The sequence below is a fragment of the Aquarana catesbeiana genome, linkage group LG12 (assembly GCF_042186555.1).
Source record: "Aquarana catesbeiana isolate 2022-GZ linkage group LG12, ASM4218655v1, whole genome shotgun sequence".
In the NCBI taxonomy this organism is placed as follows: domain Eukaryota; kingdom Metazoa; phylum Chordata; class Amphibia; order Anura; family Ranidae; genus Aquarana; species Aquarana catesbeiana.
Window position 1 is genome coordinate 202965002 of NC_133335.1, and position 23096 is coordinate 202988097.

Here is a 23096-nt window from a genome sequence, read left to right on the forward strand (position 1 = left end):
GGACAGCGGGAAGAATAGTGCCCCATCTCTGGGGACAGCGGGAAGAATAGTGCCCCATCTCTGGGGACAGCGGGAAGAATAGTGCCCCATCTCTGGGGACAGCAGGAAGAATAGTGCCCCATCTCTGGGGACAGCGGGAAGAATAGTACCCCATCTCTGGGGACAGCGGGAGGAATAGTGCCCCATCTCTGGGGACAGCGGGAGGAATAGTGCCACATTGTTGGTGTTAGTGGAAGCAACAGTGCTCATCGTTAGTGTCAGTGGGTGAATTAGTTCCCAGTCTCTGATGTCAGTGGGAGGATTAGTGCCCCGTCTCTGGTGTCAATGGGAGAAATAGTGGAAGGAACAGTGCCCCAAGGGCCAGATAAAGGCACGCAAGGGGCCACATCCAGGCAGCACTTTTGATACCCCGGTGCATTCAATGGGTAAGTGTCATAAGGAATTTGGCAGAGTTTTAGGGTAGGAGATCGGGGAGGGGGGGGGGGGGTCTTTACCTCTAAGCCCCTTATGCAACTGATAACTTTAAAAAAACAAGAAGAAAAAAAGTTTTTTATAGTGTATGTATATATTTATACACAAACATTTTTCCTTTCATTTCTGTGTTGAATGGAGTTGGTTGTTTTACAAGGTAAGGGTTCACATATACTTTAAATGTTCTAAAACGTCACTGTGTACCGAGTGCTGCAAGTAATAGACATTTTGACTTGGTGCCAGGAAAAGTGGTGGTTTTATTTTGTTTTTTTTAATAATTGGATGTCAACGTAATTGGCTGTCATGGTAGTGGCTTTATTATGAGGCCTCGGTTCCATATTTAGAAATACACACACCCTGGTCCCCGCTGAGCTACTCCTATACAGATGACGCAACTGCGTGAAATGAAGATAATGTTCCAAATGGGGCTCCTCCACCCTGTGTCATCCTGCCTGTTAATATCAGATCAACTATAGTAAGTGACTTGGGAACAAAAGGTTCTTTTGTTCTAGTCTGGGGTAATTGTGTGAAAATATGACAGCTATTTCAACTGCTGATCTCCAATCTACCCTCAGCCTACACATGCTTGGCCCATACAGCAACCATTTAATGCACTTGCTTCTACTAAGGCAGAGGGCTTCCCCTTCATGTTGTATGTGGAGGGCCTGAATTGGGGGTCAGACTTTACATTCCAGATCAGAAAGCCTTTTAACTATACATGGCATTCATAAGTTTATTAAATCTGAGAACTACACTGTTTTTAGTGCAGCGCAAAAGCTGCACTATAATAAGATTCATGTATGAAGTTTAAAGGTTCTCTGATCTGAGTTTTCAATAATCCATGCATGGACGTTCCACTGCAGAGCTGCATTATAATGGACAATGTTTAAGGAATAAATATCACAAGTTGTGATGATGTATAGCCAGGACCTTGTTAATGATTAGCTCCCCCTTTACACTCTGTATAAGCCTGATGGGCTTTTATTCACTTCAAAGGGTTTTGCATTCCAATACAGTCTATGGGAATGCAAAACCCACTTGAAGTAGGTCAGAAGAGGTCAAATGCATCTGTCAATTCTAAGTGATCTGATCTCAAAAGCAGTTCAGCCTGATGTTAAATGAATGCCATCAACAAAAGTGCAAATCCCATCAACACGGGCCCTATGGAAGCCGGTGCAACCATGCTTCATGCATAAAAGTGGCAAAGTTGCTACTATCCACTGGAGGTGGTAACAACCATCCATATATTAGTAAAAAATATCCTAAGATGAACTTCTGCGCTACTAAAGTGAATGCTATGTGAATGCTGCAAAATCAAAAAAGTGAACACCACTCACTAACTGAAATCTGAAAATACCACAATCAGTAATTGTGCCTGTGATTTTGCGCAAAACAGAATAAACAATAAATAATCAATAAATTTACATAGGTGTTAAATCATATATAAATCAAATAGTCCATAGGTGAATATTCGTGACTGTAGTGCAAATCAATCAAGTGAATAAGATGCGTGAATAATCTATACAGTGATACATCAAAAGTGTAAAGTGCGTTGATGGTAGATCAACGATTACGTTGTAACCGGATACACAACAGCGCGGACCGGAAGTGACGTAGCGGGGATTGTAAACACACTGTTTGAATTGCTGTTTCAACGCTACCTCTATGTAAGCAGATAATTTTTAATAAAATCTTCGGCTTTAACGATATCACCCTATTGGAGTATCCTCCTTTTTGATTACCCCCCATATGTGGAGTCCATTCACCGGAGAGAACGCCATCTCCCCATAGACACACCAGAACGACTACACCGATTGGATTGGAACAAGTACAGTCCTAAATGGATACATAAAGGCATTATTTTGATGTCAACAGGGTGAGAGTTCTGGGAGCCCCTAGTGGGTATCCAACACCACGAAAGTCACGAGATCTACCATCAACGCACTTTACACTTTTGATGTATCACTGTATAGATTATTCACGCATCTTATTCACTTGATTGATTTGCACTACAGTCACGAATATTCACCTATGGACTATTTGATTTATATATGATTTAACACCTATGTAAATTTATTGATTATTTATTGTTTATTCTGTTTTGCGCAAAATCACAGGCACAATTACTGATTGTGGTATTTTCAACCATCCATATATGTGTTAGAAAACCTATCAAAATGTGTTTATAGTTACTAATGTGTCAAAGCCGTCAAGGGAGCCCAGTAGTTTACCAATCGGTCGGCCGCGACATAGTCCCACTGGACAGGGGCTGGCCCTGCGAGTTAAACGTCTCGCAAGGTCGCATACGACCTGGCTTTGGCCCGAGTTGCAGCGTCCCTCATGGCCGACAGCCCCCCCACTTCGGTGGCGAGGAGGTTCTGTCTGGAGCGGTGCCCGCCCGGTTCCTGGTATGGTGAGTACTTGGGGGGGGGGGGGGGCCCGGTGGGTTTGCAGTGGACACGGGCCCCTCCCCGGGTCGGTCGGTCCTGCGGGTTCCCCTCCGTTCCCTCTCTCCCTGGGGTGAATGGTCCCTGGAGGTCCTCTGGGAGCCCCCCTTCCCCCTCCATATGGGGTAGTGTGGTGCCATGGTTGATCCTGGGGGGATGGTGTAAACTCCTGGGTCCTTGGTAGCCCCGTGTGCGTGGCTGGTGGTCATTTTGCCGTAGCTGACGTCTTTTCCCCTAGTGCCTGCTGACTTTCTATGACTGGCAGCCATGTTTGTAGTCCGGCGGCCATGATATGGTGGATACTGTGCTCAGGCAGCGGCGGCCAATGCGGTGTAGCCCAGGACGGCGGTTTCAGCAGGCGGGAGCTCCCACTTTTACTCCAGTGCTGACTTGTGTGGTTATCTTCTCCCTCGGACGCCACGTGTGTGGGACTACATCTTAGGCAGCAAGCGCTACGCTGGTGGGGTCCCTTCCTCTCTCTGCTGCAGGCTGTGGGGTGTCCTGGTGATCTCCTGCCGCTACCGCTGCAGGGGGTGTCCCATAGCAGTGGTCGCTCTTGGTGTGGTGGGGCCCCTTCTTTCTCCAAATCCCAGCCATCCATTGACACACTGACAGTGGTCCTGGAGTCCTTTGTGTCCTGGGTGGAGGTGGCTCTTGGGCGGCGGACTAGCAAGAAGAGTCCCCCGCCTTCCCATGCTTCATCTGTCTCGTCGGATCCTGAATCTGATTCAGCCGCCATGGACGGGGCCCACCCTGCAGGGTTTGCACTCCTGGATTTTTCGGACAGTGAGGATGATTCCTCTGCCCCGGTGGCTGCGCAGGAGAAGGTGCTGGTGGATGTACCGATTCCATCTGCGGGAAACTTTAAAAATGGAGGATGCAGCTGCGGCAGAGGTGCCGGTCCCTTTTGGCACTCACAAACCGTCTCGCACGGCGAAAGTGTTCCCTTTATCCCTCCTATTTTGAATAGTTTGTCTATAAAAAATGGGAACGGCCAAAACGTTCCTTTTGTGGTTCCAAAGCGCTTCGCTGTATGTTATCCCTTTTTGAAGAGAGTCTTCTCAAGACGGTGGATCCCCCGGTTTCTTGATTGAACAAAGCTACCATGATTCCGGTAAAAGCTGGAGAGTCTTTAAATGATCCGGCTGACAGGAAGGCGGAGTCTCTGAGCCTCGCTATGTTCACTATTGTGGGTTCAATGCTTCGGCCGGTCTTGGCCATGGCCCTGGTGTCAGTTGGCCCTGGTGTCTCAAACACTGACAGAGTGGGCGAAGCTGTTGCGCCGTGATCTGGAGGAGGATCAGTTTCCTCCTGCCTTCACTGAATTGGCGGACCAGTTGGTCCAGGAGCTGCAATTTGTCTGCGATGCCTCTTTGGACTCATTGGACTCAGCTCCCTTGCTTTCTAAGCTGTCTGTTTCAGCGGCGGTGCTTCGGCGTGTTTTTTGTGGCTGAAGTGTTGGGCTGTGGACCAGGCCTCTAAAAAAAAAAGAAAGCCCTAACTGATCTGCCTTTTCAAGGCGATCGTTTGTTTGGGGCCACTCTGGATGATATCACAGAGTGGCCCCAAAGATTAAGAGTGTCACAGGGGGGAAGAGTACCTTTCTTCCACAGTCTAAAAAGGGGAAGGAGCCACGTCGCAAGCGTGGTCCTTCCTTCTCGGCGCACAGAAAGTTTTTTCCGTCCCTCAGAGTCCACTGGCAAGGGCTCAAAGTCTTTCAAGCCCCCCTCAGGAGGTTCCAAGTGACAGTCGGGCAAACCCAGAGCGGTTTTCTCCAGACCCCCAGATAAGGCCCCTTCGGCATGAAGGGGCGCCCTCAACCGCATCCCGGGTGGGGGGGATGTCTTCGCTGCTTTCCGGGCCCGTGGACCTCTCTGATAAATGACATGTGGGTCCACGAAATGATTCTGGTCTGGTTACAAGATCGAGTTCCAGACTTGCCCCCCCCAAGCAGATTTTTTCCTTCCAATCTGCGTCTGTCTCTGGACCGCTTGTTAGCCCTCTGGGGACCTGTTGCTTCAGGGGTGATTGTCCCGGTTCCTGTGTCAGAACATATCCAGGGCTTTTATTCAAATTTGTTTTACAGTCCCCAAAAAAAGAGGGTATGGTACGTCCAACTCTGGACCTCAAGGCCCTGAACCGCTTTGTGCGGGTTCGGAAGTTCAGAATGGAATTGGCTTGGTGGTGGCATCCCTTCATCAGGGTGACTTTCTTGCCTCCATCAACATCAAGGATGCCTACCTTCACATTCTGATTTGTGCACAACACCAGCGATTCCTTCGCTTTGCTATCGGAGAGGAGCATTATCAGTTTGTTGTTACCCTTTGTTTTCACCTCCGCTCCTGGGGTCTTCACAATAGTGTTGGCCCCGGTTGTGGCGTTGCTGCGCCAGTGGGGAATTGCTGTTCTGGGCTACCTGGAGAACCTTCTTCTGTGAGCGGAGTCTCCTGCTACCCTGAGGGGTGACGTGGAGATCACTATTCAGACTCTAGCAGATTTTGGGTGGCTGATAAACTACCAGAAGTCTGTGCTGATTCCAGCTCAAAAATTGGATTATCTGGTTCTGACTCTGGATTTCGCTCTGGCCAGAGTGTTCCTTCCGCTGGACAATCTCCAGAAGTTACAGGCGGCGACTCGCTTACTGCTGTCCATCAGGTTGTTTTCCCTGCGGAATTGCATGGGGGTGCTGGGCCTGATGGTATCTACTTTCGAGGCGGTCCCGTTTGCTCAGTTCCATACGAGACCCCTGCAAAAAAAGATCCTGTTAAAATGTGACAAATGTCCAGGATCTCTGGACAATCAGATTCGGCTGAGCCAAGAAACCAAGGGGTCCCTGATCTGGTGGCTTCGTTCCCCAGCTCTTCGGCAGGGAAAATCCTTTCTCCCTCTGTACTGGACGGTGGTCACCACTGATGCCAGTCTGTCCGGGTGGGGAGGAGTCCTGGGCCTGAGCTCAGGGTCGCTGGACTTTGGAGGAATCCAGGCTACCTATCAACATCTTGGAACTCCTGGATCATTGGACAGATCGACTTCAGGGGCTCCCGGTATGGATCCAGTCAGACAATGCCACCACCATGATTGACATTTATACAGCGATTAGAGCTAAAAATAGCCACTGATTACTGTATAAATGTCACTGGCAGGGAAGGGGTTAACACTAGGGAGCTATCAAGGGGTTAACTGTGTGTTCCCTCAGTGTGTTCTAACTGTAGGGGGGATGGGCTCACTAGAACATGACCGAGATCACTGTTCCCGATGACGGGGAACAGAAGATCTGTCATGTCACTAGGCAGAACAGGGAAATGCCTTGTTTACATCAGCATTTTCCCGTTCTGCCTCTCCTTGCTGCGATCGCGGGCCACCGGCAGGCATGGAGTCCGTGGGACCCGCAGGCATGCTCCCCGCGGTGGTGTGCGCCCGCCCGCTAGCCGGCTTCAACGGAGGAAAGTGCGGGTACCAGCCCTGCCATTGTGCCATCGTACATTGGCGTGTAGTGGTCAGCAACTGGTTAAGCCAGGCCTATTTTTCTTTATATGGATAGTCATACATGGCCACATCCAAGCAACAGATGTTTCCCATTTGGTATTGAGTTAAAATTAATGGAGGTTCGGTCAGAACGTTTTCTTCTTGCAGAGGTGTAAATCACGTTTGTGCGATGCTCAGATCCTTCACATCACAGCCCCCTACTCTTAGATCTCAGTCCCGTTCTTACATTAGTGTCCTCAGTCCCCCCTGCATATCTTAATCCTGGGGTGGGGGGATTGTGATATGCCATTTAGTGATGCCTACCCTAGAAGGGCAGTAATGTTACTGACCATCAAATCTTCCAGCTTACTGGAAAATATCTGTGCTTCAGGTGACCTTCTTTTTTTAGTCAGACTTCACCTATCATTTTACTGGGTGAGCCTGGGAGCAATGGGACAGTTTTAAGGATCGCCAGAAGTCCCCGGGCCTGTCAATATTGGCCAGTCTTAGTGGTACAGTGCAGCTACTGTGAGAGAAAATACTTTTCCCACCTGTTTTGCCAGCAATTTAAGCACTTGGCTCGGAGTCAATAATAAGTCTATGGTTGTCCCAAACAGGCCATATGACCCTTGACTGACCTTCCTTTAAACCCGAGTGAAAACAGACATCTAAATGATTTTTCTAAAGCCACAAGCCTCAGTCTGTTAAGCATTTACCACTAGTCTGACTGCGTTTTGTTGACAGAAACGCTTAGTGCTCCGTACGTAGCCCAGAAGGCAACAGAACGCTTGCCAAAGTGTCTGGGCAGAGCAGTCATTGACGGGCCAGCTCCTGCACCTGCTTTGTATTAACTCAAGTAATTGCCATTTCATGTTTAGATTTTAGTTCTAAAGAGGCTTTTGGTCGTTAGCTTGATGCCCTGTGTAGGCTCGGGCCTAGCTTTGTTGCCATAATAACAAAGTAATGAAGAGGACAACGCTTAGCTGAGTGTCGCCACGGCAACACCGTGGAAATGGAGCCGTTGCTAGGAAACCATCATCTGAGGCCTGGCGGCCATTTCCTGGAGAGTGATGGATTGGGGGACTAAAGGCAAAACTTTGCCTTGATATTAATTGACTCTGCATTAATACACACCATATTAATAGAAAGTATCAATCAGAGGTTTCAAAATAAGATTTCTGCAGCCTTGTAAAACATGGCCGTGTAGACTTGATTGTCATAAAAGTAGGCCACAATCCTTTTATTTTGAAGAAGTAAAAATTTGATTAAAATCAGTGCTGTATTTTAGGAATCATGGTGATGATGCACTTTTTTTTTTTTTTTATTTAATTTTTAATCTCCTTTTATCCTGTTTGCTGGGTTACTCTCATAATATACTCATATGTTCAGCAAATCCAGCATTGCACTGCTGCAATGCTGGATCCCACGCTGACATCTACTTTACATACATCACCAATGGGCAGCTGTCTTTTTGGGGACCTTGCAGCCAGCCTTCTGATGTACATGCACCTTGGCGAATCGTCATGGGACTGACTCATAAACCAGGAGAGAAAAAAGTGGCGTGATTTTTGCTGCAAAATCTGTAGACCTCAACTCGCATGAATGCCGGACACATGACTTGTCATGTGATTTTGCAGTCCCAAGTAGCAGGACAAGTCACACAAGTGTGAAAGGGGCTTCAAGAAGACACTTGAATATATTTTTTTTCTAACCACTTGACATCCTTGGGTCATTTTTAAAACATTCTGGACTTTAAGTGGTTAAAACGAGCTTACTTTTTCACTAGTGAAAAGGGTAGGCCCATGTGGTTCTGGGCTCTCCTGTAGTTCCAGGGAGCCTGGGACTGTTGAAAATTGTCCCATTCATTAGGCAGGAGGAGATTGAGGAACATCCGTTCCCCCCATCCTCCTGTGAGTAATGAAGCTGGAAGCCATGATGATATTGTCACATCTGGTTTCAAAGCGGTCATTCCCTGTCTACTGTATAAACCAAATTAGAAATGTATTTGATGCCGCGGCTGACAGGACCACTCATGACGTGAATTTCGACCAGTTCACCAGGAGTTGGCAGAAATTCGATCAATGTACAGCTTTTACGTGCCCTCTTTCTGGGCAGTCCTGCCCAGATCATGCCTACTTTTCAGGCAGTTTCACTCAATCATGCCAATTCTCTGGGTTGTCTTGCCCCCTAACTCAAGGTTTTACCTCCTTCATGACTTGGGCATTTTTTTTCACTTTTCAGCAATGTGCTACTTTAACCACTTCAGCCCCGGAAGAATTTACCACCTTAATGACCAGTCCATTTTTTCCGATAAGGCACTGCGTTACTTTAACTGACAGTTGTGCGGGCGTTCGACGTTGCACCCAAACAAAATTGATGTTCTTTTTTCCCCACAATAGTGCTTTCTTTTGGTGGTATTTGATCACCTCTGCGGTTTTTATTTTTTGCGCTATACACAAACACGCTATACAGTTTAGGCCGATATGTATTCTTTTACGTATTTTTGCTTTTTTTTTTTTCAAACTTGTCGCTCTTTTTTTTGTTTTGTTTATAGCGCAAAAAATAAAAACCGCAGAGGTGATCAAATACCACCAAAAGAAAAGCTCTATTTGTGGGGAAAAAAGGACGTCAGTTTTGTTTGGGTGCAATGTCGCACGACCGCTCAACTGTCAGTTAAAGCGACACAGTGCTGTCTTGCAAAAAGTGCTCTGGTCAGGAAGAGGGTAAATCCTTCCAGGGCTGCAGTGGTTAATAACACAAATAAGGGTGATGGCTTGATCTCGGGATGCAACCTGGGACACAGATTCATCCTCTAGATGCGGGACTGTCCCAGCAAATCTAGGACAATTGCCATCTATGGAGAAAGCCAAAGGACTTGCATTTTCAGAAGATGAGCAATGGCGGCCTCCATTTATGGCTCAGTATGATTTGCTGCCCAAGACCAGGTCTGATTTATCTTCTTGTGATCATGTTCTAGTATATTCATTGTGCTTGTGCCAGCATCTCAGACTGTGATGTTTTTTTAGCACAAATTGAAGTGGAGCGAGCAAGCGGAGTCGTGTTGTTGCTGTGAGCTGAATCAGTAGGCCTGGATATGTCACCGACTGATGAGAGAAGGAAATGTAGGTCAGACATCAAGGGAAGCAATCAGGATACAGAGTCAGACACTAATCCCTGAAAGTGTCTGTGCTGGGTGTCTGCATATGTGCACTATGCGGAATGTAATACTATGTGTCTGCTATGCACACACTTTGGTATGTTGTATGACATTGTCACTAGCTGTATAGCTTGCTGTCTGTTTTGATTATTGCCTACGCTTGTGTAATTATACGTTTAGCTGCGGCGTGTGACTGGTGCGCGCACATTCTTCAAATCAGTGTGGCATTCCGAGAAGTAATTGCAAGAATCCAAATCTTCCACCCGTAGTCTTTTCCTCTGCTGCATGCTTCAGTTTTTCCACTAAGTGTATAGTCTCCCGCATGTGTCATCATTCATAGAGGGACTTGGCTTCTTCCTGCTCTGAACCTTATAGGGATATTAAAACTGCCTTTATTGCACTCATGTCTAGGTATGCCAAGTGCTTTACAAACCTTAATCCATGTATGTCTCGGACTTTTCTGCGTCTGACGTTGGAACTCAGTCTAGGGATTTCAATGAAAAATTGAAGTTCTAAGCGGCCATTTAGTATTTTGGGAAGTTTGAAAAGCTGTGCTAATCTTTAAGGCTAGGTTCACATCTAGGCATCTGCAGTTGATGTGTTTTTTGCAGTGTGTTTTTTTTCATGCTGGGGTTTTTTTTGTTTTTTTTTGTAGGTGGAAAGTGAAAAACGCACAAAAAATTTGCATTTTTGATGCACTTCCATTTACTTCAGTGGAGCCAAAAACGCACCGTGCTGCATGTAAAAGGGGAATTAAAAAAAAAAAAAAAAAAAAAGGTCCTTGCACCTTTTCCAAAAAGCCCTGGAGGAGATTGTATAGCTGTGAACAAGACTCATAGGCAACAATAGTAAATGGATTGCAGTGCGTTTCTGCAAATTTGCAAAAAAACGCACTATAAAAATGCACAGATGTGGACCTAGACTATAGGCCAAGTCATAAAAACAGATTTTCAATCAGATGTACTAACAAACTACATTTTTATAGTATTGACGCCATTCCTCTGTTATTCATTAAGGTGTTTATGTATGACTGCGCAAGCCAATAGCCACTGGTGTTAGGCTGGCCATACACTAGTGCAGGGCTTGACAAATCCCAGGTCGCCATGGCGACTAGAATTGCGTCCTTGCGCCTGGGCTTTTGTCAGCCCATTCACTGTTGCAGGAATGCACAATTGTATCGCCTCACATGCAGTTCCGGGCAGGTACTTGTTCTTTTTTTTTTTCTACTTTTATCCCTGCTGCAGGCAAGCAGCAGGGCTCACTTGTCAGGTGGAAGCATTTGGGTGGCTCCACTGCTGCCCGATTACTTCCACACAGATAAAGTGCCCACCCCCATGCGTGCCCCGTGCTATGTATTCTGGGCTCTGCTTTCCCATCTGCAAGCCAAAGACCAGCATGGGGGCGCCACAGGGTAGAAGGGAGGGAGGAGAGCAGACGTGTGTCCATCTTCTTCCTGACCCGAAAGTGACGTGTATGACGTCACTTCTTTGTCCCCATGGACAATTTCCCTGGCCACCGTGGCCGGGAAAGAAAGTAATGCAGTGCAATCTGCATTGCATTATATTTAGTGGAGCACAGGGGAGACATACAGGGTCTAAAATCCTGCATGTCTTATTAAAGAGACCCCCCTTTGTCCCCTTTGTGATGGGGGGGGAGTTGGGTAATAAAAAAATTAATTAATTAATTGTAAAAAATTAGTTACACCCAAGCACATAAAATCATTTTCAGTGGTGCCGTTCACATCAATGCAACTCGGCACAGAGCGTTTTTGGAAAAGGTTCCTGTACTACTTTGGCACGATTCCACCACGATTTTGGCCCCATAGAATATACAAACCTTATCAAAGCGGGACAGTGTGAAGTAGACCTCTCCATCTACAAGAGTGGATCTTCTGGAGAAGGCACGTTTATCCATTTATGAATTTCTTTGTCTTCATGTTACTAACAATGACCTATATCTTTCATGTGCAGTTCATTTTAATTTCTTGCCATCCATGTAATGCAGGTTTGCAGTGGCAAAGAGGGTGGGCTTTAAGGTCTACAAGCCACTACACATGTGTGTCCATGGGCAGCAGATGTTTCTGTGCTGAGAACACGCTCGCTGTGAGCTCCCAGCACAGAGACCGAGCTGTCAAAGAGAGCTTCCAATCCCTGTGACCGCCAATCACAGTGGTCACATGATCTGGGAGACCTTTCGGCCACCCAGGGGTAATAGTCAGGTTAAAGGGGACACCGGGGACTAGGTGGGAAGGGGTTAAATAGACGGTGAACCGCATATCAGTACAAGTGTACATTGGCAGGAAAAGGTCTCCTATTCATACTTTGTCTAATGTGTCCATGAGAACTTATTAAAATAAATTTGTATAAATCTACAGCATATTCAGGTACAGTCCTTTTGTAGACTGAAATAGGTGCTCTCTACAGGTATATAACCTCTAGAGTAGTATGTTTCATGGTCAAATGTAGGACTGGAGAGTTGGTTACTTATTTGCTACAGTTGTCCCAGAATTTCTAGGAGAGGTCGTCGGTTTGTTTTAAACTACACTGCTGTATTGGAGTGTGTAGTCTCTGATTACTGCCCACATTAACTCGTCTTGTTCTTTTCTTTCCGCAGGCTCCTCTTGTCTGGTGGGTTACAAGAAGACCCCCCCGCCGGTGCCCCCTCGCACCACCTCCAAACCCTTTATATCTGTGACTGTACAAAGTAGCACAGAGTCTGCCCAGGACTCTTACCTGGATGCACAGGAGGGGCAGAGTGAAGGCAACAGCCAGTCGGGGCTCAGCACCTCCACTGAGAGTCTTGAGAGTACCCGGGCACCCAGTGTAACCCGTATTGGCCCCCCGACCCCCATCCGGCAAATCCCTCCTGAAGTCCCCCCAAAAAATGCAGCCGTAAAAATTGTCAGAGAAGAGCCTCGTGCCCCAGACCCCCTCCCGAAACGCAAGCTATCCTCCATTGGAATTCAGGTGAGAAAATTATGCATTTCCTTTAGGAAAAAAAATACTCCTAGAATAACTGGCATTTTAATATTGATCATTCGTAATCTGATGTTAGAAATGTTGATGCTTCACTATGTTGTCATTTTTTTGTGATTAAAAAACACTTTGCTCCCCACATTTAGATCTTTTCTTTAGTATTGTTAGCCAGTTCTTTAGACGAGGGCCATGGTTGTGAGACAATGCATTCCTCGCTTGAACTATTGTTTGCTAATGGTCTTAAGATGCCTGCAGAGTCACTGGATTGTTTCCAACTGCCGTTCCAATGTTCATTTCCAGGAATTATTTCAGTGTTTCTTTGAGTATGTCTGAACCATAAAACAAAAATTATAATATATTGCCGCTTACTGGTCCTTAGATATGGCAACTTTTATTTTCACCTGATTATCCTGCTAGTAACACGCTTCCTGTCCTTGGGTGGCAACGCTCACTGTACTGTATCTATGGAGGAGCAGCATTGTCCCTTTTAGGATAGGATGTTTATTAGTAATATAGAATACCTCTACCTCTCATTTTCTCCATAACTAAGTAGGGAGTTGCTTTCTAGTTCATGGAGTCACCCTGGGCAGGAGGATAATAGTGGTTAGTAGAATGCTGCAGGGGGCACAGGACACAGGGCAGCACTGGATATCTGGCAGGATCAACATTTTTTTATTTATATTTTGCACTTAACACTCCTGTCTATGGTATTAAATGACCAAAAGGAAGCAAATACAAATTATGTAAGGCTTCTTCGACTTTGCCAGGAGTTCCCTTGCTCAATATGGAATCTGTCCATGCGGATGGCTGGTCCGTGTCCGCTCTGCTTATTCAGAGCGTACCCAGACACGGACCGCTCTCCTCTATGGGCTGTTGGATGTAAACATCTGTCTATTTATATCGAATCAGATTGGATGTCGGCAGGTATAGATGGAATGGATACATGTCCCTTTTACATCTGCCACTCCATAGAGGACAATGGACGGTCTAAACAGGCCTGCCCTAAAAAGTGACAGAAGGACCCGATCAGTCTGCCCCTGTGAAAGGGACCTTTAGGGTTTACATACATACAGGGTTGTTCCATCCAAATCTAATTTTTCAGGTTTGGTAGATGCCAAAGGGCTTTTTTGCTCTCTTAGGGATACCAATGATGAGCTTCTGTAATATTTTGATTTGTAGAATCCCAAGTTCACACAGAGCTGCGGGAATGAAGCCATGTGAGTTCAGCTGAACTCGCACGATTTCACTCCAGCATGTCAGTCCCGATTTCGGCAGCGATTTCACTGACATCCGTGCGGGTCTCTGCACAGATATCAATGGAAATCGCACCCCGAAATTGCGAAAAGTAGTACAAAAACTACTTTTTGAAATCGGTGCGGCGCCGCAAATGCAGCGTCACACCGATTAGGACTGTGCGATTGCTGCCGATTTGACATGTCAAATCGCATGTCAAAATGCACCAATGTGAAGCAGGGCTAAAGAGACTTTTGTTACTGTCCTTCCCTGTGCTTTCCCCAGAAATTGGGGAGCATGTGCATTTCAACCATGATGCAGTTTTCAGGCTTAGAGACCAATTTTTTTTAAACCTTTTATGTGATTACAATTATATGTGGAACATCACAAAGTACCTTTTTTCATATACAGTATCCCACAAAAGTGAGTACACCCCTCACATTTTTTGTAAATATTTTATTATGTCTTTTCAAGTGACAACACTGAAGAAATGACACTTTACTACAATGTAAAGTAGTGAGTGTGCAGCTTGTATAACAGTGTAAATTTGTTGTCCCTTTCAAAATAACGCAACACACAGCCAGTCATTTACACCATACGCGTTTTCAAACGCAATATGAACGCATATGCAAGAGAAATGAATGTATTTTAATGAAACTAGTTCTTTTTGGAAAGAAGTACAGAACACTACACTTTTCACACAAGAATGTACCCCAAAACATTTAAATGCAACTATGTAAAAAAGAAAAATGAAAAATATGCTGCAAAGGCAACAGAAACGCATGTAAAGATGCATAAAGAACTGCACAACTAATGCGGCGAAAGAGATGTAAACGAGCTCTTAGGCTGGTTTCACACAGGCATTTAGTTTTTTGTTCAGTCAAGTTTTTTTTTTTTTTTTTTTTTTTTTTTTTTTTTTTAAAGAACCGGATACGGATGTAAATTTTTACATCTGTTTTCATATTCGCTGACACAAAAAAAAGTGACTGAATTGAACTTCACCAGTATATATTGCTGGTTGCTAAGGAGGGGGACAGAAACCGGCCGCCTTTTCCTTAACAACCGATGAGTCATCAGCTGTCAGTGGGGTTGCCCGCTGACAGCTGAATGTAGAAAAAAATTAATTGCCGGCAAAAAAAAAAACACAGCGTGGGGCCCCCCCAGGTCCTTACCAGGCCCTTCAGGTCTAGTATGCATTCGAAGGGGACCCCCCCCCCCCACGCCAAAAAAAAAATGGCGTGGGGTACCCCCCAAAATCCATACCAGACCCTTATCCCATCATGCAGCCTGGTTTTTGACAATTCCTTGATTTGACAATTTATTAATAGCTCTGTCTGCTCCCGGTGCCATCCTCTCCGCCGTGGTCTTCTCCTGCTGTCTCTCCCGGTGCCTTTTCTCCCACCGCCGTCGTGCTCGCCGCCGGTTACCAGCTAAAAAAAATTTAAAAGCCGCTGTTCTTCTGTTGCCGTCTTCCTCTGCTGTGTTGTCGTCCGCTGTCTGGCATCTGTTATATAGCCACGAGGTGACGTCACCTGGAGAGCCCACCCCCTGTGATGTCACAAGAGCGGGCTCTTTGGGTGACATCATCGGATAGCCACGTCCCATGGCTATATAACAGATGGCAGACAGTGGACAACACCAACGGAGGAAAAAAAGGACGTCAATTTTGTTTGGGTACAGCGACACACAACCGGGCAATTATCAGATAAATCGACGCAGTGCTGTATCGCAAAAATGGCCCGGTCATTGAGTAGCCAAATCTTCCGGGGCTGAAGTAACCCCAATTGACAGATAGCTCCCAGCATACTGGCATTTACCTGCAACAGATTTTTTATTGGGGAAATACTTTGACTCCTTTCACACTGGGGCCCCGGCCTCATTAGCGCTAAAGCGCCGCTCGTTTTAGCGGGGCTTTAGTGCTGTTTAAGCATGGCTTTTTGTCCGCTAGCGGGGGGCTTTTAACCCCAAAGAAGGGGTTAGAAACTCCCGTATTGCGGCGCTTCCAAAGCGCTTTTCAGGTACTTTGGAAGTGCCGCAACGCTGAAGCGCTTTTCCAGAGCTAAAGCACCTGAAAAACGCTCCAGTGTGAAAGGGGTCTTACAGTACAAAAGTGCATACACTTCTTTGTGGAGCCGTGTTTATGCCTTGTATTTATTTCAGGTATATTATATGTAACTTTTAACGATCATTGCAATGATGTATTGTTTAAAGCTGGGTTCACACTTGTGTGATCACAGACATCGCATGAGATTCTCACCGCATTGCTGTGCAGATCACATGTGAAGTCTGTGCAATGCCAATTCAGCCCTACAACCTGTGTGGCTGAAATCGCATCGCATTTGCATCAAAATAGTGCAGGACCCTTTTTTTTGTCTGCACTGGAATCGGATCGCATGGGTGTTCATACCTATGCGATTCGATTCCTGCACCATTTGACAGTTCGCACTGCGATCTGCGAACCGATCTGGGGGCTTCATTAACTTTACATTGACACCCCCAGCGGTTTGCAGATGTCAGTGTGAAGCAGTGTGCGACTCAGGTGCGATGTGGGAACCGGCACTGAATCACTGGGTTTCCTGAATCACACCAGTGTGAACCAGGACTAAGACTAGCCTACCCCTACCCATATATCCCCTCTATACTTAAGATTAGGGCTTGGAATTGTCGTACTTGTAGAATGTTAGTAGTAGTACATTCTGTGTTTGTATATACCTTGCTCAGTGCAATTTTCTTTACATCAGGTGGATAGTATACAACCAGTGCCTATCCCTGAGCCACCCCCTCCTGCCAGATTTCAGTCCATTGGGGTCCAGGTGGAAGAGGAGTGGAGGTAAGTCTCATTTATAGGACCATGGAATGATTGCACAAAATGGCCTTTCTTCACAAACCTAATACTCCAGGATAAGGGGCTTTATTTTGTAAAGAGTGACAGTTATTTTCAGCTTAGTCTGATGAGCTTTGAAAACTACAGACACATGGCTAAAATAAAGATCCTTATCTTTGTGTTTAAAGCTTTGCGAATTGAGCCTAATGACTCTGTAACACAAGAGTCAGACAGCGGCTATATGGTATGTGATTTACTAAGGATTTGTGGATGATCTACAAATGAGTCTTCAAAGGGTGAAAAGATCTTAACCACTTTAAAACCGCGCTGGGATCAGGTGCTTTGCAGCTACTTCCCACCCAGCCCAATTCTGACATTTCTCACATACATGCAAAAATCAGGATTTTTTTTTTTTTTGCTAAAAAATCACTTAGAACCCCCAAACATTGTTTTGTTTTTTTTTTTTTTTAGCTTGGAGACCCTTGGAGACCCTGCTAAAAAATGGTGTGTGTTTGCAGGGGTTTTTTTTTTTTTTGTTTGCTTTTCGCTCAGTGGTCTTTCAAACACAATTTTTTGGGGAAAAAATACACATTAGGGTAATTTTACACTAGTGTAAATTGGATGCGGATTTTCCCCCATCCAATTCGCATGACTGGAGATTGCGACCAGCCCTCAACGGAGCCGATTCACAGGGCTGCGGAGCAGATTGCACAGGTCCTGTGCGTCTTTGGCTCTGTTTCAGGTCCAAATTCAGGCCGGATTCGTCCCTGAAACTGAGAACAGGGACGCACCCGACCCCTGTTGTCAGCCGCATCTGCCTGCAGTGTGAACCCAGCTCAAATGAATTTTATTGACCACAATATTATGCCCAGTTTTTTGGTAAAGTATCAAAAAATGTTATGCTGAGTAAATGGATACCAAACACGTCTTGCTTAAAAATTGTGCACGCTCATGGAATGGTGACAAATTACTATAGTTTAAAAAAAAAAAAAAAAAACTCCATAGGCAGCGCTTTAAAAGGCTTTACAGGTAACCAGTTTAAAGTTACACGGGATGTCTGGTGCTAAAATTATTACTCTCACTCTGACATTCACGGTGATCCCTAACATGTGTGGTGTGATCACCATTTACATATGCGTGCACAACCTACATGTGCGTTCATCTTTGCAAGGGGGTTGGGGCACGATTTATTTTTTTTAATTATGTATTTTATTTAAATTTTATGTATAATTTTTTTGTACAATGTCCCTTTTTTTTATTGATTTTTTGTTTTTTTTAAACTTTAGTGCTATCGTAAGGGATGAAAAATATCCCTTGTGATAGTATGGGCCATAGCAGGTTCTCCATATCTTTTCCCTGGCCATCAAAGCATCTGGTCAACCCTTCGCCTGTAAAAGTTATCCAGCAGCTGTATAGCCGCTCAGATCACTTTGACATAAAAGAGAATTGCTTACTATGAAACAACAATACCAGGATCATAGTTAGCCTCAACCATGGTTCTGGTTTAACCACCTCAATACGAGGCCTTATATATACGTATGGCAGCGGTATTGAGGCAGTTAAACACACTCCTGGCTGCACTGGTGCACGCAAACTTAAGATTGTGTATCTACTTACCTGGTGCAACCTCATCTTTTTATATTTGATCAAAAAATTGGATCATTTATTTTGCTTATGTGCCCTAAAATTAACTGTTTTTACTGACATTTTGTCATAAACCGTTGTGCTAAAATAGCATAAAAAAATTGGAGCTACCATTTTTTTTTTTATTCCCCCCAGGGGCTTTCACACTGGAGCGGTGCGCTAACAGGACGGGAAAAAAAGTCCTGCTTAGCAGCATCTTCGGAGCGGTGTATACACCGCTACTTCACCGCTCCTGGCCATTGAAATCTATGGGGCAGCGCGGCAATACCGCCAGCAAAGCGCCTCTGCAGAGGCACTTTTGCGGTGGTTTTTAACCCTTTCTTGGCCTCTAGCGGGGGGTAAAACCACTCCGCTAGCAGCCGAATACCGCTGCTAAAACAACGGTAAATCATCGCTAATAATAGCGGCGCTTTACCGCCAACGCACCTCCTGCCCCAGTGTGAAAGGGGCCTAAGGTTTGGGGTTTTTGAAATCTCTTTAGGCCTAAAATGATTTATAGCAATAAAATATAAAACAAAACAAAAAATGTTTATTTTTATTTTTCTATTAGGCATATATAAAATTATATGACTAACACAGATTTACCATGTTTTAGCTTGCAGTTGTAGCTCTGTGGGGGGAAAGTAAAACAAAAAATCAGTTTGCTTAAACTTTAATCTTTCTATTATTATTATTATTATTTACTATACTTTTTTTATTTTATTTTTTTTTTGTGTATGTAAAAGAGATTTGCTTTAAATAAAATAAATAAATAATTAAAAAAAATCCGCTTTAAGTACATTCGCCTCGTGGTGTTAGTCTTCAGATCTCACCCTGTGTCCCTGTGCAGACCTTTGGGTCATAGGCCCAGGCTCTTCAAGTACTAAGCCCCAAGGAATTGCCAGGGACATAGGGACCCATCTGAAGCCTATCGCTAGCACTTTTGTTACTTTTGTTACATTTGGGCACTTTTGGGCCAGAATAGATCAATTTTTAAACTGAACTGTGGGGAAATTATAACACTAATTATAACACTAACCCCACACACACACACACACCTTTTTTAAAAATAAAACCTAAATAACACAGATCAGAGAAAGAAAAGAAGAGAAAGAGAGGTGTCGTCATAGTGGCCTATGTACTGGTCCAAGGTGGATCCTCCTGGAGATGCCATAGGTTCCAGACATGATTGTGGGCTTCCATTCTATCTTGTAGGAGTTCCTCCTTTTTAATGAGCCATTTTGGGTAGTGCTGTTGGGTTAATATTATAGATTCCTCCCTCTGCAGACGCTCAGATCTTATTTTTATCTCCTGAACAGGAATAGCCGCTCCAGCAGTATGACATCCAAGCAAGAAACGGACTCTGACACCCAGGAGCCCAGCAATTCGTCTGACAAGAGTGTTCCGGACTGCCCGCCACCCCGCCAGCCTACACCAGGCCCTCCAGTTCCCCTTCCTAAAAAGAACCTCTCCTATGGAGATGGTGGGGAAATGGAGGCATCTGCCCTTCCTCCTCCTGACCCCTGGCTGGACTCTGCAGCCTCCCCCCCTTCTTCAGAGCCAGCCCAGACAGGAGCATGCCGCAGGGATGGACATTGGTTTCTGAAGCTCTTGCAGGCTGAGACAGAAAGACTTGAGGGCTGGTGCAAACAGATGCAGAAGGAGACTGGTGACAACAACCTTTGTGAAGAAGGTATGTACTATTCCATCTGATCATGTGCGGGTCATTGTCCTCCAGCACAATGGAAGGAACGCTGTTTGGAATTCTTCACCTGGGGTTTGCCAGGACAGGGCATTGGGGGGGGGGAGAGAGCATGATCTGTTAAATTTAGTTTTTCATTGATTTGGGGATTTCAATATCTGCATGGTCAACTCCACCCAAAATTGCTATTTCAGTCCATTTTTGCTGCCGTGCACAACCCAAATCTCATTTGTGGCATTACGAAAATGTAAAGTAGGTGTTATCCCAAATTTTCTGCAAAGGTGGAAGTTCACTTTAAGCATCTAAACGCCTAGTAATCATCATCCCCCCCCCTCTACCTTCTTTTCTCCCTCATCTATCCTGTGGCAGTGCTGCTGGCTCTGGATAGAATGCATATGGAGAAAAGCATTGTGGGATTCAGAAAACGTGAAAACTTGTCCTCCACCACCAGGATGCCGACTTCAGGATCTGTGCAGAGTTCTGGTAAAAGCAGCGAGCCAAATAAATGAGCAAGAAATTGCTGATAAAAAATATGCCATGATTGCAAGTAAAGGGAAATTTTTGGAAGTCGTAGAAATGTATGGTTGGTATATTGGAATGAATAGCCACCACTCAGTTACATAGGTACAAGAAAAGTGCTTTTGTTATAGCATTCCTTAGCAAGACAAGATTTTCCTTGAAATTTAACAATATATTGAATTCTTTTTTTTTTTTTTTTTTACACACGATCAGAAAATCAGATGACATAAATCGCTTTCGGAACAATCGTACGATAATCTGATCTAATCTTTTGAGAGCCGATCATGACAGTTCATGCAACTTTTTCCGAAAGGACAAGCACGCAAATTATATATGTTAAGTAATTACAACGTTATTGCTGAACAGCAGGCCCATAGCAGAAATTTTAAAAAATAAATGTTAGTCTATCATTGTCCCATTTAAAACTACACTAAAATTAAGATTCTGGTACAAAGCATTGTAAAGTTATTTAAAAATAAAAAAGTGTTTGTTTTTTTTTTTTTTTGTTTTTTTTACAAATTTGTTAGCTTTGTTAAATAAAAAAAATGAAAAATAATAAGTATTAATGGTTAGAAAAAATGAAGAATAAAATTGGCAAGAAAATAATAGTTAAAATGGATGTACACCCATTCTTTACACTTGTACCTACAGGTAAGGCCTCATGTACACTGCTGCTGCTAAACGGACGTTTAGGCCCGGTTCACACTTGTGCGATGCCAGACATCGCATGTAATTTGCAGCGCACTGCTGTTCACATTACATGCAATGTCTGTGCGGTGCGATATCAGCCATACACATAGTATGGCTGATATCGCACCGCATTCGGTCCAAACAGGCACAGGACCCTTTTTTCTGCTCGGACCAGAATCGGATCGCATGTGTGTTCACACATATGCGATCCGATTCATGTCCGAACTGGGGGTGTCGTTAACAATGTATTGACACTCCCCAGCGATTCGCATATGGCAGTGTGAACTGACATGCGAGTCGGTGCGATGCGGGATCCCGCAGTAGATTTGCAGTGTTCTCGCATCGCACAAGTGTGAACCGGGCCTTAGGAGCAGTTGGGCATTTTTTTCAGCTGCTCCTGAACTCTCCTCTGTTATCTTATCAGTACATGTACACAGGATCGTTTACAGTCGTTTCTAGGCAGTTGAGTTTAGAGGCCTTTTTTTGGAAAGCAAAAAAATGAGTTCAGACGCTGAGTTTAGAGGCATTTCAAGTGCCAAACGCTTCTAAACGCGGTAACTCGCGTTTAGCCCCATTTCGTTCACAGGCGTCTTTTTCATTTTTGGCTATTTTGAAGAAAAAAATTAATCCTTTTTTTTTTTTCCTAAACGCAAACGCAGCATGTAAACGTGGCAACACAGACGTTTTAAACGCGGGTTACTATCTGTCAAGTTAAATCGTTCAGGAGAGGTTGTAAAAACGTCCCGTGTACATTAAGCCTTATGCCCCGTACACACGATCTGATTTTCTGACAACAAATGTTGGATGTGAGCTTGTTGTCGGAAAGTCAGACCATGTGTATGCTCCATCGAACGTTTGCTGTCGGAATTTCCGCCCACAAATGTTTGAGAGCAGGTTCTCAAATTTTCCGCCAACAAAACTTTGTTGTCAGAAAGTCCAATCATATGTACATAAGTCCATCACACAAGTTCACGCATTGCTTGGAATGAAGCAGAAGGAGCCGCCCTGGCTATTGAATTTCCTTTTTCTCGGCTCGTCGTACGCCTTGTACGTCACCGCGTTCTTACGTTCGTAATTGTTGGCCAACATTTGTGTGACCGTGTGTATGCAAGACAAGTTGGAGCCAACATCCTTCGGACAAAAATCCACGGTTTTGTTGTCGGAAAGTCTGATCGTATGTACACAAGTCAGTCGCACAAAAGCTCACACATTGCTCGGAATGAAGCAGAAGGAGTCACCCTGGCTATTGAACTTCCCTTTTCTCGGCTCGTTGTACGTCACCGCGTTCTCACGTTCGGAATTGTTGGCCAACAGTTGTGTGTATGCTAGACAAGTCTGAGCCAACATTCTTCCGAACAAAACCCATGGTTTTGTTGTGGGAAAATCCGATCGTGTGTACAGGGCATAAGCCTATAATCAGGCTTACCTGTAGGTAATGAATAGGTATGAATATCTCCTAAACTTTCACGGTTTAGGAGATATTCACACTTCATGCAGCCGGTGATGTCAATGGCTCATGCAATGTGAAGGGACGGTATACCTGTGCCGTCCCTTCAGAGCTTGGTGAGACCGTCCGTGACTCCCGTGCGCATGTGCGGAAGGGACGTCATCACGGCGCGGCCAATCAGACGGCTAGAGGAAGCAAAGTCGAAAGGAAGACCGGGTAAAGATGGAAGTGTCTGTCAGAGCTCACAGCGTGTGGTGCAGGGCTTCGTTTGAAGGTGTTTCATAATGTGCTAGTGTGCGATGTATACTAGCACATTATGCCTTTTTACTTTGCAGGGTTTTTAAAAAAAAAAGAAACTTTGGTGTGGTTTACTTTCTCTTTAAGGGGTAATTTTGGGCTGATTAGGGTAAACTAAGGGTTAATTAATTTAATTACTAAAATAAACTAAAAAAAAAATGTTTTTGTTTTAACTTGTCAGGTTGCTTTAACTGACATCATACGGAGATTGAAGTTTATTACTTTGATCTGCAGTTATATGAAACA

At 44.8% G+C, this 23096-nt stretch overlaps 1 protein-coding gene across 2 annotated transcripts in view; it reads left to right on the plus strand.

The window, feature by feature from the left end:
- The window catches only part of DLGAP4 (DLG associated protein 4), a 309694-nt gene that overhangs the window by 249711 nt on the left and 36887 nt on the right, over positions 1-23096 (plus strand). For both annotated transcript variants that reach the window (XM_073606515.1, XM_073606516.1), the window contains exons 7-9: positions 12154-12506; positions 16490-16578; positions 19515-19888. In XM_073606515.1, coding sequence (XP_073462616.1) covers positions 12154-12506; positions 16490-16578; positions 19515-19888 — 816 coding nt within the window. The remainder of the gene's footprint in view (positions 1-12153; positions 12507-16489; positions 16579-19514; positions 19889-23096) is intronic.